Source organism: Sturnira hondurensis, unplaced genomic scaffold (assembly GCF_014824575.4).
Source record: "Sturnira hondurensis isolate 20B ecotype Veracruz unplaced genomic scaffold, ASM1482457v3 Scaffold0001120, whole genome shotgun sequence".
In the NCBI taxonomy this organism is placed as follows: domain Eukaryota; kingdom Metazoa; phylum Chordata; class Mammalia; order Chiroptera; family Phyllostomidae; genus Sturnira; species Sturnira hondurensis.
The window spans coordinates 3,338,680-3,354,952 of record NW_028073751.1 but is presented as its reverse complement, the minus strand read 5'-3'; the positions used below and the strand labels follow the sequence as shown (position 1 = coordinate 3,354,952).

The following is a 16,273-nucleotide window of genomic DNA, read 5'->3' as shown; positions in this document are numbered from 1 at the left end:
TTCTTGAGTGTGCCCTGTCAGGGGATGAAACCCACAACCTTGGCATATCAAGATGATGCTCTAAACAACTGAGCTACCTGGCCAGGGCCTTCTCTTCTTATTCTTAAGGGTCCTATAAGGAGGAGGACGTTGAGACACAATAACCAAGTGAACCTTCATTGCAATTAATACCACTAGCCAGTGTCATGACAGTGCCTGCCAAGCATCTAATATCCATTATTTCATTTAACCTTTTCTGCTCCCCCAAATAGTTGTAGGCACCACCAACTCCCATTTCAGAGTGAAGCCAGCTAAAGATAGGAGAGGTTAAGTATCTGCCCAAGTTCAGTCAGCTAAGTGACAGAGGCAGAATTCAAACTCAAGTCTAGCTGGCTATAGCTCCACACAGCACTTGGTAGTGGTTCACAGGCGTGCACTAGTCACCTAGGGAGCTGCTTTAAGAAAGATTCCGAAAACCCACTCCCTAAGATAATGCTTCAATAGGACTAGGATGTTTTTAAAGGCAAATTTACTGGGCATTCTACCCACAGCAGCAGGGCCTAGCATTTCTCTGGCAATGAAATCAGATGACAGGCAGTAAGGGACCTAGAGGAAATGGGAATCAACCACTCTAAGCCGAGTTCTCTGGCCTGTCTAGCTTGTCCTATTGGGCCTAGTGCCTTCTATTCCCAAGACCCAAATTCCCCAGCACCCAAGTTTCATGCTTCAGCAAAACTTCAAAAGCCTTTCTCCTAGTCTGAGAACAGTCCTTTCTCCTAGTCTGAGTTACCCCAGGGCTAAGATACTAAGGGAGTCAGGGGAATACAATTGTTTGAGAGGAACTATGTAACACAAGACACAAGACACAGGTCATGGCCAACTGGAGGAACTGCCTATACTCCAGAAAGCTTTATTAAGACTTTATTGCTTATGCAGCTAGACACGATTGAGCTACACAAGTTTCCCTGTGCCTGGTCCCAGGTCAATCTGTGCAGAGCTTCCATGGCTGCTGGGAGCTGGGACATTGCTAGGTAGGAGCAGGACCTAGAGTGGGGAGGATGGCAACCCCTAGGAGCTCTGGACGGGGCAGTGGGCTTCAAGAGGGTCTTTGGATGAGTAGAGAGGTCAAGAGTATAGACTTAGGCCAGGGCCCAGGGACATCTCCTGAGACGAATTAAGTCCCAGCCCCTCTGCGGTTTCTAGAACAAAGGCTGGATGTGGAGAGCAGCACTGTGGAGGGAGCAGGAGGCAGCCTCCAGATGCTGCTAGAGCCAGGGGAGCTCGCCAGAATGGCTGAGGCAATGGGCGTGGAATCTGTGGCATTGGGCTTTTCTGCTAGTTAGGGGCAAGTATCCTTTACGGGGGAATCATGCACCACAGTTTGGCAGCCAGCACCAGGCCTTGGGGACATGGGTCTGCTGGGGTAGCCACAGTAGGCAAGAAAAACCAACTGTCACCCATGGCCCACTTTAAGCAACTGCATTCACACAGGATAAGGCAGGGAACCTTCTCCATCAGGAATGGGGTCATTTCTCAGGCCTAGGTATTAATGCTCCCTTAATTCCTTAGGAAGAACTGGGGGAAGAGGGGGTGTTTGAGTTTCCAGTTTCCTTGACCAAAGCCACGATCCAAGTCTCCCAGGGGTACACCTTCAACCTCCCCAGCTTTTCTCACAAGGCACTTGTTACAGGGCTGCTGAGGGAAAGGGGGCTAGGAGGTGGCTCTAATAGCGATGCCCAATCTCCAGGGTCAGGAGTCAGGGTGGAGGTGGTCAGGGGCTAGTGGCTGCCATAGTACAGGCGCACCGCCAGGCCAATGAGCAGTGTGGCCAGGAAGAAGGCGGCTGTGAGCTGCAGCCGCAGCATGGTGGCTGAGAGCACGGCGTTGACCACCAGCGAGCAGGACACCACAAAGAGGCGTGTGATGCTGCTGCCATGCTTCATGACAGCTGACATGAGTAGTCCATTTAGTGCCTGGCTCAGCACCACGAGCGCTGCCCATCCTGAGAAGCCCTCCAGGAGGCCTGGGCCAGGGCCGCCACCTGCATGCAGACCTAGGTTCAGGAGCACACCAAAAGTGTAGAGGAAGAGGTTCTGAAGTGCCAGGGGCAGTCGCTGTCGCTTCAACAGCAGCTCGGTGTACACTGATGACAAGCCTGAGATGAGGCAATACACGACGAGGAGCAGCAGTCCCAGTGGGGTGATATGCAGGGGCATAGGACCAGCTGCAGCTGCTGGAGGGGACCCAGGAAGGGTGTTCCCAGGGTCCTGGAGGCCCCCCACAGCATAGCAGGCCCCCGCTGCCATCAGCAGCAGCAGTGCTAGGCCCTGGCGTGCAGACAGGCGGTGCCGGAGGCAGAGGCAGTAGAACAGGGCTGTGCTTCCAATCTTGAGATTGCTTAGCACCTGGTAGGTGCTGGGGTCCATGTACCGCTGAAGATAGATCACCAGGTTATTGTTAGCGCTGTAGAGCAAGGCTGATAGTGCAAAGGGGGCAGCCTGGCGCCAGGGTGGGGTCCCCTGGGGCCACGTTTGCCAGCCCACCAGGAGGGAGAAGGCGCACAACAGCAGCTTGGTCAGTTCAGTCAGCAACACGGCTGAGGAGGGTCGGAAGGGCACTTGGCCATCCACATGGCACAGTGCCAACAATGGGGCATGGGCACCATACATGGCAGTGGACAGGAGTAGCATCAGGGTCCAGCGGGCCTGCCTGGGCCGGCCCAGGCCTGCCGCACCCCCATCTTCTACACTCATGCTCACACCAGACCCTGGGTGAAACTAGCAAGGGGCAGTGAGGATTGTGATGTTTGGAGAGAATCAAAATATGTAGCTGGCTGCCAGGAGGGAAGAGCTGCGGTACATGGCCAGAGAGAATGCTGAGGCCCACAATCAAGCTGCGAACTCCACAGTCAGGGCGGGAAGAATTCTGGTGGCCCTAGAAGCCACGGTCTTGGGATCAGTCCCATAGAGTTAGGGAGGAAAGGAGGAGTCCAGGGTGGTGGCTATGAGCCACTATGTACCCTCTGCAGGAAAGGAAGCAAGGACGAAGGTGGCAGGAAAGTTGAAGACAGCAAATGGGTGACAGCTGGGGAAGCCAGATATGGTGTCTGTGGTCGATAGGTCTCCACATGCAGGTCCCAGCTGCTCATCCTGCCTCCCCGTGGCATCCAGAGCTAGCCAGGCCCCTTGCGCAGCGACCGCAGATAGTCCCTCAATGTCTTCTCCACATTTGGCACGGCATATGCCTGAGCTGCGTAGATGCCAGTGCAGGTGCCCACAGCAAAGCCCAATACTGCAGATGCCCTCAGTTTGGCCACCACATAGCCAGCCAGGAAGCCTTTGAGGAATGGGGAGGACAAGAGCGAGCCATCCTGTGGAAGAAGATTCACGAGGAAACTCAGTAGGTTCTCCCTTCCTCTAACCAGGAGCTACTGAAGCTGGACTCAGAGCAGCCCACTACCTGCTCCTCCTTACTCTGGAAATACTGTAGAATACTGTAGTATTCTCTCCAAAGACTTTCTCAAGGTTCTGGGGGCAGAAAAAGAACCTAGGAGTTCTGATCATATAATCTCAGAACCCCTGGGTTCTGAGATTATATAAACACAGAACCTTACTGCCACAAGGCAACAGAGATATCCCTGAGGAATCTGAGCCTGCTTGCTTCTCATATCCCAGCATGCTCTCACACTACTGCAGGCAAACTGAACTGCTTTCACCCGTCTGTTCATCATGCTATTTCCCACAAGAATTCTGCCTCTGTTGCTCCTTCTGCCTGGAATATTCCTCCTCTCCTCTTCACCTTTTTAGCCCCCATTTAAGATCCTAGTTCAAGTGTCATTTTCCCAGGGAAACACTCCTTAAAGTTACAGAGAACAGGCCCCCAATAACCATTTGCGGAATAAATCTCTACCACCCATTCAAAAGCATACTGGGCAATGAAGCCCAGGGGGTGGGGTCAGAAGCAGCATTACCTGTCCCACACCACTACTGACTTCATCTTCCACACGCTGCTGCAGGCGCTCCAGCTGGTTCTTGAGAAACGCCAGGTCCTTAAGCTTGGGAAGAGAATCCTAGGACAAGGGAGACACTGGCTCCAGCAGACTGACCTAGCTCCATCTCCTGCTCAAGTCCATCCATAAGAGGCTGGGATGGGGTGAGCCTGAGATTATATATCTTCATATAATACCTTCCTGAGATGACAGTGATAAAGGAAAGAAGGCACTGACAAGGACAGAATTCACGTTGGGGCCAGGGAGGGGGCGACAGACAGGATGTGCATCAGTAATTTACAGGCACTTTATTCAGTAAGCAATGTGTAGGGACGGTGGGAGGGGCAGCTAGGGGACCTGCAACCAGATCGGGAAGCCCTAATGACACGACCATAAGCTATCTGGAAGTGGAGACCACTTTGTCCTGTCTGCTGAGTTCCAAGGCCTGATACAGGGCAAATGTGAGTGGTGCTGAACTTTCAGACCAAAGGTAAGAAATGGCCCGAGGCTTCACCCCTTTTCCCCCTAAGGCCATCCCAAATTGAATGTATGACTATACACACGGGCTCAAGGGTAGGTGATGGGTAATGGCTGTTTGGAAGGGCGCGGGCAAATGAACTGAGTGACCCTGATGGCATGTAAGTATGGAATTCATTACGTGCCCAAGGGAGTGGCTGACTGAGTGTGTGCCTGTGTGAATCGGGAACAATTTCCCTCTGGGAGAGGAAATTTCGAGGGCTAGGGAATGGAGCAGAGTGAGGAGTGTGTCCGAGTGAAAGGGTTTGAGTGTGTGTGAGTAACTAGGGATCGTGATGGTCCCCCAGAAGGGCCAACTAGGGGATCCCAAACTCCGTTTGCCTCGCGTAGCGCTCCGCCACTCTACTCCCCACTGTTGTGGCCGTCGACAGGAGCAAAGGTCTGCCGCAAGGGAAAACAAGGGGCACCCCCACCCATGAGCCGCTCCACTGCGGTCTTCCCCCAGTTCTAAAAAGGTGTGTATACTACTCTGCCTGCAGATCACCCCCATGGTCACTCACCTTGTCATCCGCCATCTTCCCCGCCGAACTTGGAGCGCAGGCGCAGCCCCGCCTCCCTCTTACCAAGCGCCAGGGCCTTCATTACCTAGAGTGGAGGCACTTCCGGGGCATTTTTGGTGAAGGTGGACGCGCTTTCCCGGCGCCGGAGCCTATGCGGTAGCTTGTCTACAGACACTCTCGAGTGACGACTGCTGTTGCTTCCCAGGCTACGCGAACGCGTGCACGCGCGCGCATACGACCTGGGCGTGATGATCTCACTTGTGTGCGTTTGGACGCGCGCGGCACACGTTCGCCTGGCGGGTCATGCGCCGCCTGATGAGCTTGTAGTTGCGGGGTGGTGTCGGTGGGTTCTCAGGCTCCGGTACTCCTCCTCTGGACTTGGTCACGAAACCGCACCGACTCTGGATCCAGACGCCTGTTTACATGCACCACCCCTCGGCGGGCGCTGCTGCTCGGCCCGTCCTATTTCACCACCCAACCCTTGGCCCCAGCCCCGCCCCGTATTTGGGCGGTGTCCTCGGGCTCCGCTGACTCCGGCGCAGAGAGGCTGGGCTTTTCGGTGCAGCAGCCCCAGAGGTCGAGCTGCGCTGGGAGTGCTAGCGGGCGGAGGCCGGCGGGGACGCGGCCGGGGCAATGCTGGGCAAGGATTACATGTTGGCCATAATTCTGGTCAATTGCGATGGTGTGCACGGAGGGGCCCGATGGGAGGGAGCACGGGGAGGGGACGAGGGAGCGTGAAGGGCTACCCCAAAGTTCAAAGGCAGGGAGGTGGGGAACATCCCGGGGTGAGAATCAGGGTACAGACTAAACCTGATCTTTGTACTGTAAAAATTACCCAAGATTGGGAGCCTGGGCCTCCAACATGAGGGTTGACAAAGAGTTTATGTGAACCCACGCGTATGCCCTCCTCCAATCCCGTGTTCCTCTCCTCATTCCGTGTTTCCATAGATGACTTGTGGGGTGACCAGAGTCTGGAGGGAGAGCCAGGCCTGCCCCCTGGCTGGAGGAAGATTCATGATGCTGCAGGTACTTACTATTGGCATGTACCCAGCGGTAGTACCCAGTGGCAGCGCCCATCCTGGGAGCCAGGAGATGCAGAGGGCCCATGCACGGTAGGTGGAGGGTGAGGAGGAGCCCTGAGCCTGTGTGTGGACCTAGTCTGCCTCGGTACTGACCTAGTTCCCACTCTGCAGAGGACGAAAGGGATTTGGGAACTTCGGCCGCCCAAAGGAAGATCCTTCTCCAGCTTGGAGAGCTCACTAGACCAGAGGTAACTGGGATAGATAGGCCGGGCCAAATGAAAGGCTTGAGTGCCATGGCATTCAGAGATGCAGCTGTATTCACAGTCTGCTTTCCACCCCTGATTCTAGATTCTGGCCCATGTTCTTGGATCTCAGTATTTTGAGTTTTGTCTTCGTTACTAACTCTGTCTTTTACCATATGTTCTTTTCCACATTTGGGACACTATATTCTGGGTCCTGACATGTTCTAGACCCTGGCCACTGTCCTGGACTCTGTTACGGAGGCTCCCATCGCATGTTCTAGGGTCTCTTGTCCTGATTTGGGGCTCTGGTCCACATTTTGGACCCTGCTCCATGTTTGCAACTTTTTTTATTTTAACAACTTTTAAAAAGATTTTATTTACTTATTTTTAGAGACAGGGGAAAGAAGGAAGAAAGAGAGGGAGAGAAACATCAATGTGCTATTGCCTCTTGTGCACCCCCTACTGGGGACTTGGCCCGAAATCCAGGCATTTACCCTGACTGGGAATCGAACCTGTGACCCTCTGGTTTGAAGGCCGGCCGGCACTCAATCCACTGAGCCACACCATCCAGGGGCCATGTTTGCATCTTTTATTCTGTGTCCCATGTCCTGATTTTTTCCTCAGTTTCTAAGTCACACTCTTTACATTACATTTATTTAATGTCTTGGGCCTTGTCCTGCTCTGGCTTTATATTTGTGACACTATATTCTGGGTCTTATCCTACATCTACTGCCTATCAAGTAGTCTGTGCCTCACCAGGGTCCCTTCTATAGGAAATATGGTCTATTATCAGCTCTGCTCTGTTCCAGTGACTCTCTATCCTGGTATGGTGAGGAGTCCTACATCCAGAACATGGAACCAGGGGCTAAGGTAGTGACTTGGGCCTGAGGGCCAGCCCACGGCATTGAATGGTCTGGAGGGAAAGGTCAGGGGTGGGAGTTGGGCTAAGCAGAGATGATCGGGGTGAAGGGAGGGTGTACCGGACGTTTTATATGTGTGGAGCCTGTGGCATCTCCTACTCTACTCCATCTCTACTCACTTGGTGCCCTTCTACTCTTCTCCAAACCGGTCAGTGCTTTGCAGTTCGCTCTCTGGGTTGGGTAGAGATACCCGAAGAGGATCTTGTACCAGGGAAGAGCAGTATCGCAGTCAATAACTGCATCCAGCAGCTGGCCCAGACCCGAGGCCGGAGCCAGCCGCCAGATGGTGCCTGGGGTGAGGTGAGCTGGCCAGCCCTTCAAGGGGTGCAACCCTGGGTCTAGGAGAGGTAGTTATCTCTGAATTGCCTGTTCCCCATGGCAACCACTTATCTCCAGGCTGCGCTCTGTCCTTGGCAGGGCCAGAACATGCTAATGATCCTGAAGAAGGATGCCATGAGCCTGGTGAATCCCCTGGACCACAGTCTGATCCACTGCCAGCCTCTGGTGCACATCCGTGTGTGGGGCGTGGGCAGCTCCAAGGGCCGGTGAGAACTCCTACATTGCTCCAAGTGAAAGTTGCTCCTTTCACCCCCACGCTGCAAGCTGTGCTCCCTACTGATGCTGGTCCCTTGTACTTGAACCTCTGGACACAGATCCTCTGACATGGACCCAAGCTCTGCCTCCCCTGCCTGGTGCAGCCCTAGTTGGGGAGGGTGGGCCCAGCTCAATGGGGACAGATGGGGGAGAGCCTGAGAGGCTGAGCTGATTCTCTCCTTTGCTCCCACATGCTTCCGGAATAGTGACAGGTGAGTGCCAGCCAGGTGCCTGGAGCCCCAGCCCTGACCTCTCTGTCCGTCCTCTCCACATCCCTTGCCTGACTTTCTAGGCTCCTCCTGCAGGCATTGCAGGTCCCTGTCCCTACCCAGCCTCTACCCCAGCCCCATCTCTGACCTGCCAGGGACTTCGCTTTTGTGGCGGGAGACAAAGACAGCTGTATGCTCAAGTGCCACGTGTTTCGCTGTGATGTCCCTGCCAAGGCCATCGCCAGTGCCCTACATGGGCTCTGTGCCCAGGTAAGGGCCAGGAGTGGGGTAGGGAATGTGGGAGGAAGCTGGGTCTGAAGCTGCTAGGGTGGTTGGGGCAGGGTGGTATTGACTCCCTTACCTTGATTCCCCCCTCTCCCTGTGCCTCAGGCTAGCTGCATTGTGTTTCAGATCTTGTCTGAGAGAATAGGGGTTGGTGGTGATTCCTCTTGCTGTTCCTCGGACCCCATCTCCCCTGAAGATCTGCCGAGGCAAGGTATGGGGAGGGAGGTCTGTGTCACAGCAACAGGCTCTGTAGGTGAAAGACGGGGAGGTGGTCCTGGTTAGTTAGTACTTCCTTGGAGATATGGGGCCTCTGACATGTCCTGGTCCCAGGAATCCCAAGCCCTGAATTGGAGGTGCATTTATGGTCTTTTCTTCTGTCTTATGCTAGCTCCAGCTCTCTCAGAAGGGTGGGGAAAGGGGTTGTTGAGACAGCACCCAGGCTAGCATGCTGTATATGTTTTAGTGGAGCTGCTGGATGCCGTGAGCCAGGCTGCTCAGAAGTACGAGGCACTGTACATGGGGACCCTGCCAGTCACTAAAGCCATGGGTGAGGACTGAGTGGGCTACAGCTGGGGGTGGGGTGGGGGGGGGCGCTGCATGAGGCCAGGGGAAGGTGGATGAGGTGGGCTCTACCACTATTTCTCAGCATGTGTCCGTGGCCCTGTACGGCCTGGGATGTACACCTTTCCCAACTCCAGAGTCTAAGTCCAGTGCCAGGAATTCTCTTCCCATCTCTCTGAATTCCAAGTCAGGGAGATGGGCCTAGGCCCTCCCTGCAGATTCTTTCCTTCTTTACATCTGGGAGACACCATGGTGGACATGTTCCCCCAGGAATGGATGTGCTGAACGAGGCCATTGGTGTCCTTACCACCCGGGGGGACCAGGATGCCTGGGTCCCCACCGTGCTCAGTGTGTCCGACTCTCTCATGACTGCCCACCCCATTCAGGTACCAGAAGGTGAAGTTGGGGGTTGTGGAGGGGTGGGCAGGGCTGCTGAGGGTCATTGCCTGCTGCTGGAAGAGCTCAGTGGGTCTAGCCTGTGCCTGGCCCTCTAGTGACTGGGCCTGGTGTGGGCAGGCAGAGGCCGATGCAGAGGAGGAGCCACTATGGCAGTGCCCTGTGCGCCTTGTGACCTTTATTGGTGTTGGCCGCGACCCGCACACCTTTGGCCTCATTGCTGACCTGGGCTGTCAGAGCTTCCAGTGCGCGGCCTTCTGGTGCCAGCCCCATGCCGGGGCACTCTCCGAAGCTGTGCAGGCTGCTTGCATGGTGAGTTGGGGTGGGAATGGTGGGTAGGGTTGCCCTGCAGCTGCTTTGTACTGGTGCCTGGGGCTCAGGATTTGGCACCCTGTCTGGAAATCACAAACCAATGATACCAGGGCTGACTGTAGTTCATAGTGTTTCATTTGGCCCTCATGCTGTTTTTAATAAGTTTTAATGAGGTGCCAATATTTAATGGCCAGGACATTTCACAAAATAGTTGCTATTTATTGTTGTTAAATATCAGAAGCCTTGACATTGGGTCCACATGCATAAATTTCAACATTCAGCTGGAATTGTGTAGAGCTGTGCCCTGTAAGGTGGGCATTGTCTTTCCTTTTTGTCTTACATAGGTTATTTCCTGGTGGGCATTTGAATGTGGAATGCTCTTACTCTTCAGTTTACTCATTCACTCAACAAATATGAGTGCCTGCAGGAAACAAGGCACCGTCTTTGACCCTGAGAAGTCAGTGGGATAGAGAGCACAGCCTTAGGTTAAAATGGAGACAGACCAGAAGGAAGTTGTATACCACAGGATGATGGAGGAGAAGGTCCATTCAGGGGTCCGTTCAAGAAATCTACCTGAAAGAGGTGATAGGAAATTGAGAATCAAAGGTCTAAGGAGGAAGTTAGCTAGATGAAGGGGCGGAGGACAGGAGGTTTGCCAAGTCCAGGGAACTTCCACTGTGAAGGTGGGAGATGGTAGCAAGTGAGCGTACCTGAGGGAACCCAGCATCTCTGGAGTGCTGGGGGGATGGAGTGAGGGATAAGGGCAGAAACAGTGGCAGAAACCAGGTCATGGAAGAACTTATAGGTCAGACAGGTGATGAGTTTATTTTATCCTGAGACACTCCCAGCCATGGAGAGGTTTTGAGGACAGTGAAGTCACGTTTGTGGACTGGGAAGACCACCTAAGCTATAGTGTACGAAAAAGATTTGGAAGACAAGAAGACCATTCAGGACCCTGTTGAGTTCAAACGATAGAAGATTGGGAGCGGAGTTTGAGTTAAAGACCCTCTCCTTGACTAGGGAATCCACTTTGCTAGGGGCACATCTACTCCAGTGAGAGATGGAGAGTGGGCATAGCGGTAAGACGTGGTTTAGCGTACAGGCTCTGCGGTCAGGCAGCTAGGGTCGAATCCCTGTTCTACCATTTTCTGGCTAGGCGACCGTGAGTAATCTCTCTCAATCTCCATTTCCTCATTAGTGAAGTGGGGATAATACCTGATAAATAGTTGGGTTGTTAATTTTATACAAAGCATTTAGCACAGTGTCCAGCCCCCCTTAAGTGCTCAGTAAATGTCAAGTTTTATGTTCTCCTGCTACCTGGGAATGCTGTAGGGGCTCTGGATGTAGTGGAGTCTCGTATTAGACTGAAGCCTTGGCCAGTCCCCTGCCCTGCCGAAGCTTTCAGGGAACCTGAGACAGAAAGGAGCTGGATCCTCACATACCCATTCTCCCTAGGTTCAGTACCAGAAGTGTCTTGTGGCCTCTGCAGCTCGAGGCAAGGCCTGGGGTGCCCAGGCCCGTGCCCGCCTGCGGCTCAAGCGGACCAGCTCCGTGGACTCCCCAGGAGTTTCCTTGCCTCTCCCCATGCTCAAAGGAGGGGTTGGGGGTGCAGCCCCTCGAAAGCGGGGCATCTTCTCTTTTCTTGATGCCTTCCGGCTGAAACCCTCTCTGCTCCATATGCCCTAAATTGATCTGGGAGGACTGGGAAAAGAGGCTGTGGGTCCGTGTCACCCTCTGCTCCCCTTCATTCTCAGGGGCCTGTAGCCTCTCACCCTTTGGAGCCCTCTCTGCCTGTCCCTCCCACCTTGTGCACCCTTTATTTATTGCCCATTTTATTAATTGTTTATATAGATGGCTGAGAGGCCCTGCACCACAACCCAGGACCCTGGCTCTCCTTTCCCTGGGTCTCTGTGTTCCTTGCCCCTGTCCAGCCCTGGACAGTTGGCTCTACCTCAGCAACACTTTATAGCAAAATCAGTACAAATAAAAATCCCTCAGTGACCTCACTGGGTGTGAGTATGTTGGGCCTGGGACAGGGTTGGGGGGTTAACCTGTGTGACGTGAGTGTCTGTGTCTGTGCTTGGTGTTGGTGACTGCCTGTAGTCACATGAGGACTTGGGTGTGATGGAAATCGGACGTCATTCATTCAACAAATATATTTTCTAAGGTCTTCTCTTATGCCAGGCATTAGGGATGTAATAAAATAGGGTTTCCACTTTCTGAGACTGTCAGAGAAAGGAACAAGAGTTAAACAAGATAAAAGACAGTGTGTAGTAAAACTAGGAAATCTCAGAGGGTCGTGGGGGCTCAGATGAGACATCTTGGCCCAGAGCAGTACTAGGCTTCTGATGAGTTGACATCTTAGTGCTGAATTTTGTACTAATAATAAACCCTAGAGGGTATACATGTAGAGGAGTGGTCAAGGGTGAGATTTCAGAAATCTGCCTGGTTAGGTCACAGAGGAGCATGAGTCGGCCGGGAGCTCCTGGCGGTTTAAACTTGCTCCTAAGAGCAATTGTCAGGCTTGGAGAGATTGAGGTACTAGGGCTCCTAGAGCGCCGCCTCCTGGAAGACAGCCGAGCCCTGTTTGGTGCCTTGTGATCAGGGCCCACCCCTTAAGACAGTGGGTACAGGGTTCCCGCAGCGGCTCCCGGCGTTACTCAACGACAGTCGCCTCCGGACGGTGCCACGCAACCACGGGGCGGGGGGCGGGGGCGGTGCCAACGGCAGCAGGGACGTGCGGCCGCCCCGGAAGTGACGCGTCGCCCGCTTGCTCTGCGGAAGTGGAGATGGCGGAGCTGTACGTTAAGCCTGGTGAGCGAGGCAGTGGGCAGGGTTCCCGGGCCCTCCTCTCTGCCCAGGTGCGGGGAGGGGGGGCGGGGGCGGTGACAGCGTGGGGTGCGGACCCTCCGGCTTCCCCGGGCCCGCTTCACACTTGGCCTCCCTTCCTCAGGTAACAAGGAGCGCGGTTGGAATGACCCGCCACAGTTCTCCTACGGGCTGCAGACGCAGGCCGGGGGACCCAAGCGCAGTCCGCTAACCAAGCGAGTCGCCGCTCCCCAGGATGGATCCCCCAGAGGTGCGTGGGGGCTCTGGGTGCAGAGACCGGCCGAGAATGGGCAGTGCCAGGGATAAGCTTGTCTCAAGGGGACTTTTTGCTTCTCTGAAGATTCCGTGAGAGGCTGAAGCCCCAGAAAGGGCCATAGGGCAGGCCCTTTTCTGAGCCTCTTCTCTGATACCCAGATCAATAAATAATACGTTGGTTTCAAAAGAATCTTTCTATGCTTTCATCCAAGGTGATCTCATACAAATCTGTGGTTTTAATGTAGCTTTCACTCTCAAATTATTTTCAAATGTCATTTCCAACCTGGATCTCTTCCCAGAACTCCATAGTGGTATATCCACTTGTCTGTTCTACATCTTCACTTGGCTATATAATAAGCATCTCAGACTTAACATGTCATTCATTCATTCATTGTCATCCACTGAGCACCCTCTATGTGCCAGGCACTGTGTGAGGGAACTAGAACAGCAATGAAAACGACAAAAAGGTTTCTGTTTTCGTGGAATCCACACTGTGGAGCTTTGGAGACACACAAATGAAATAGTGGTAAGGGATATGCAAAGGAAGAAAACTGTGATGTGAGAGTGAGAATTAATGTGTTGACTCTTCCAGCCTCCTGGGCGCTGTCCTGACATCTACCTGGTATTCGTATCCTTCGGCTTGTAATGGCTGCAGCTATCTCATCCATCAGTTCTTAACTCTGTGAGCACTTTTTGCTACACACTAAAATTGAGCAGCTGTATTTATATTCTGTTCTTTTAAAAAAATGATTTATTTATATTTAGAGAGAGGGGAAGGGAGGATGAAAGAGGGAGAGAAACCTCAATGTGAGAAACATTGGTTGGTTGCCTCTTGTATGCGTCCCGACCAGGGACCGAACCTGCAACCCAAGCATATATCCTGACTGAGAATCAACCAGTGACCCTTCGCTTTTCGGGATGACATCCAATCAAGCCACACTGGTCAGGGCTGTACCTGCATTCTTAGGCATCATTTCAACTCTGTAAAATAAATGCTATTACAGTAATATGTCCATTTTACTGTAACCCAAGCTCAGGTTAAAATTAACTTGCCAAATATTACGTAGTCACTGTACTGGGATAAAATTAAATGGTCTTCTAGATAGGTCCCTCTGTTCCTCTTTATTAATCAATCCATTTTATTTTTTTGTATTTTTTTGTAGCATGCAACATAATTTGGTGATTTTCTTCCCCCTTTCCTCTAGAATTTAAGCTCTGAGGTCAGAAACCTTGTCTGTCTACTCCTATCTGGTATTTTGCATGTTGTCTGGCACACAGTAAGGACTTCATAAACATACATACATTTTTGAGTGAGCATTGTCTTAGAGCAGCCCTTCTCAGAAGGGATGGAGTAGAGTTGAGCTTACCTACTTCAGCAGCTGTTGTCTGATCCTGCTTTACCTTTTAGTCCCTACTTCAGAGACTTCTCCTGGGGCCCCCCCAATGGGGCTTCCACCTCCTTCAAGTAAGTCTTCCAGGCCCCCAGCTATGGTGACTTGTCCTGCCCCCACTGTGGAGCCCACAGATTTGCCCTTCGCTGCGTGTGAGACTCTGCTGGAAGATGTGCTGAGACCTTTGGAACAGGCATTGGATGACTGCCACGGGCACACAAAGGTAAGCCCTGCCCCTCCTGTGGGGCAGGGGAGGGTTCCTATGGACAGCCAGCTGCAGGTGTGGCCCTCAAAGGTAGACAGTCTTATTCTGTGCACTGTGGCTCCTAACCTTTTCTGAGTTATGGACCCCTTTGGGATCTGCTAAGGACTTCCCAGAAAAAATGAACACAGGGTTTCAGGAGGCTTCAAGGGACTTACTGTAGGATCAAGAGTTCAATTCAAATCCCTTTGGTGATGGACAGCCTGATTTTCATACCTCTAGGACTCTAGGCCATTCAGAGCAGACCCTGCTGGTTTTGTGCTCAGGGAGGAAAGAAAACCCTCATTTTCTTTTTAAAAAGATTTTATTTACTTTTAGAGGGGAAGGGAGAAAGGGAGAGGAACCTTGGTGTGCAAGAGATACGCCTGTCAGTTGTCTCTTGCACGCCCACAAGTGGGGACCTGGCCTACACAACCCAGGCATACACCCTGACTAGGAATCGAACTGGAGACCTTTTGGGTGCAGGCCGGCACTCAATCTGCTGAGCCACACCAGCCAGGGTGAAGCCTTTTTTTCCTATCTATAGTGTTTTAAGTTCTCTGGAGGCAACAGATCTGAGGAGTTTTAAAGGAAAGCAGCATAGTAATTTTCACTTCTCTTGTCTTTAGTTTTTGTATTTGTAAAGTAGCACTATAAAATGAATTTCTGAGGGCCTGAGAAACAGGAAATTTAAAAACTCTAGCCATACAAAGCTTTTTTCTTGGAAGGAGATCCATAGGTTTCATCAGATTCTCAGGGGGCTTCTATCCTTTGGGTAAAGAACCAGAATGCTAAGATTAGGCATTCAGTTCCTGGGCCAGAGAAAGCAGGTGCGCCTATGTGCTAGGTTTCCCCTGCCCCTGCTGGCTGGCAGCACTGACTTGGAGAGGTTTCTGTCTCTCAGAAGCAGGTGTGTGATGATATCAGCCGACGCCTGGCTCTGCTGCAGGAACAGTGGGTTGGAGGGAAGCTGTCAACACCTGTAAAGAAGAGGATGGCTCTGCTGGTGCAGGGTATGGGCGGGTCCCTGGGTATAGCCTAAGTCTCTTATCCTTTGGTTGTTGGCTAAGCTGGGATAGGTGGTGGGAAGGGAGGAGTAGGAGCTGTCTTTTGTCCCAGACTGCATGCTCAGTCGCTCAGTCTCTCTCTCTCCCCAGAGCTTTCAAACCACCGGTGGGACGCCGCAGATGACATCCACCGCTCTCTTATGGTTGACCATGTGACCGAAGTCAGTCAGTGGATGGTGGGAGTTAAAAGGTTAATTGCAGAAAAGAGGAGTCTGTCTTCAGAGGAGATGGCTAGTGAAGAGAAATCTACAGCCACAACCGAGGAGAACCAGACCACACCAGGTGTCCAACGGGACCCATAATCCTGTGCCGGACTCAACGCACACCATCTCCTGTGCCTTGGCATGGGAGGCCTTGTCTCACTCGACTTCCTCTTAGCGCCTAGGAGACTGACTGCCCCATGGGGATATTTGGCTGACGCACCTGTAGGGGAAGGGGTCTCACCTGGGCCTCAGGAAGGTTACTTATTAACACTAACATATACATTTCAATAAAAACATCTCAATGGTGGGTCCTGGGTAGGAGATAAACCCGTCCCATGCCATACTGGTCACTTGTGGTGTCCTTGACTCTCCTTCTGTGTGCGCACCTTACAAACTCTGTTCTTCCTCCATGCATCGTGAATGGCCTTACTGGGAATGACCAGATTACTGCCTGCCACTTTCCCCCAAATTAGAGCTAAGTGCACACCCCTTGCTGGGTTGAGTAACGCTATCTTTGTATGCTTTCACTTCAGCACGAGAACAAAGGCTCAAATAGCACAGGGAACATTTTCCCTCAGGAAAAGAGTCTGCCTTGTCTGCACTGAATCACCCTTGAGGTGTGCAAGTGCTATGGAGTTCAGAACCAGGTATTAGAACATAGCTGAACAAATGTGGGCCCTAAGGTTTCTTCTGACCCTTTGAAGCAACAGAGTCAGGCTGAAGGGGCCTGTGAGAAGGGCCA

General features: G+C 52.6%; 4 protein-coding genes across 9 annotated transcripts; 2 read left to right on the top strand and 2 right to left on the bottom strand.

Annotated features, from left to right (window-relative positions):
* Window positions 1-849: 849 nt before the first annotated feature.
* On the bottom strand, window positions 850-2,745 carry SLC35A4 (solute carrier family 35 member A4). The gene has a single exon (XM_037061984.1). The coding sequence runs from the start codon at window positions 2,730-2,732 to the stop codon at window positions 1,758-1,760; it is 975 nt and encodes a 324-aa protein (XP_036917879.1). The 5' UTR covers window positions 2,733-2,745; the 3' UTR covers window positions 850-1,757.
* A 388-nt stretch (window positions 2,746-3,133) lies between these two features.
* Window positions 3,134-5,093, bottom strand: LOC118998091 (SLC35A4 upstream open reading frame protein). Its single transcript, XM_037062002.1, has 3 exons — window positions 5,005-5,093; window positions 3,950-4,048; window positions 3,134-3,349 (listed from the first exon to the last, which is right to left on the bottom strand). Exons 1-3 carry the CDS (start codon window positions 5,017-5,019, stop codon window positions 3,152-3,154), a joined length of 312 nt encoding a protein of 103 aa, XP_036917897.1. The 5' UTR covers window positions 5,020-5,093; the 3' UTR covers window positions 3,134-3,151.
* APBB3 (amyloid beta precursor protein binding family B member 3) lies at window positions 5,040-11,551 on the top strand. 6 transcript variants are annotated; one of them, XM_037061960.1, is made up of 13 exons: window positions 5,040-5,686; window positions 5,953-6,116; window positions 6,198-6,274; window positions 7,078-7,138; window positions 7,342-7,488; window positions 7,606-7,733; window positions 7,989-7,994; window positions 8,147-8,261; window positions 8,403-8,487; window positions 8,740-8,823; window positions 9,108-9,223; window positions 9,354-9,545; window positions 11,001-11,551. In XM_037061960.1, exons 1-13 carry the CDS (start codon window positions 5,638-5,640, stop codon window positions 11,229-11,231), a joined length of 1,455 nt encoding a protein of 484 aa, XP_036917855.1. In that variant the 5' UTR covers window positions 5,040-5,637; the 3' UTR covers window positions 11,232-11,551. The 6 variants fall into 6 exon arrangements, with proteins under 6 accessions (XP_036917855.1, XP_036917875.1, XP_036917862.1 ...); XM_037061980.1 differs by having other exon boundaries at window positions 5,535-5,686; window positions 5,953-6,030; window positions 8,382-8,487; window positions 9,108-9,233; window positions 9,358-9,545; XM_037061967.1 differs by having other exon boundaries at window positions 5,535-5,686; window positions 8,382-8,487; window positions 9,108-9,233; window positions 9,358-9,545.
* A 578-nt stretch (window positions 11,552-12,129) lies between these two features.
* On the top strand, window positions 12,130-15,881 carry SRA1 (steroid receptor RNA activator 1). Its single transcript, XM_037061990.1, has 5 exons — window positions 12,130-12,359; window positions 12,499-12,624; window positions 14,038-14,243; window positions 15,166-15,274; window positions 15,419-15,881. The coding sequence occupies exons 1-5, from the start codon at window positions 12,335-12,337 to the stop codon at window positions 15,628-15,630; spliced, it is 678 nt and encodes a 225-aa protein (XP_036917885.1). The 5' UTR covers window positions 12,130-12,334; the 3' UTR covers window positions 15,631-15,881.
* Window positions 15,882-16,273: the final 392 nt, after the last annotated feature.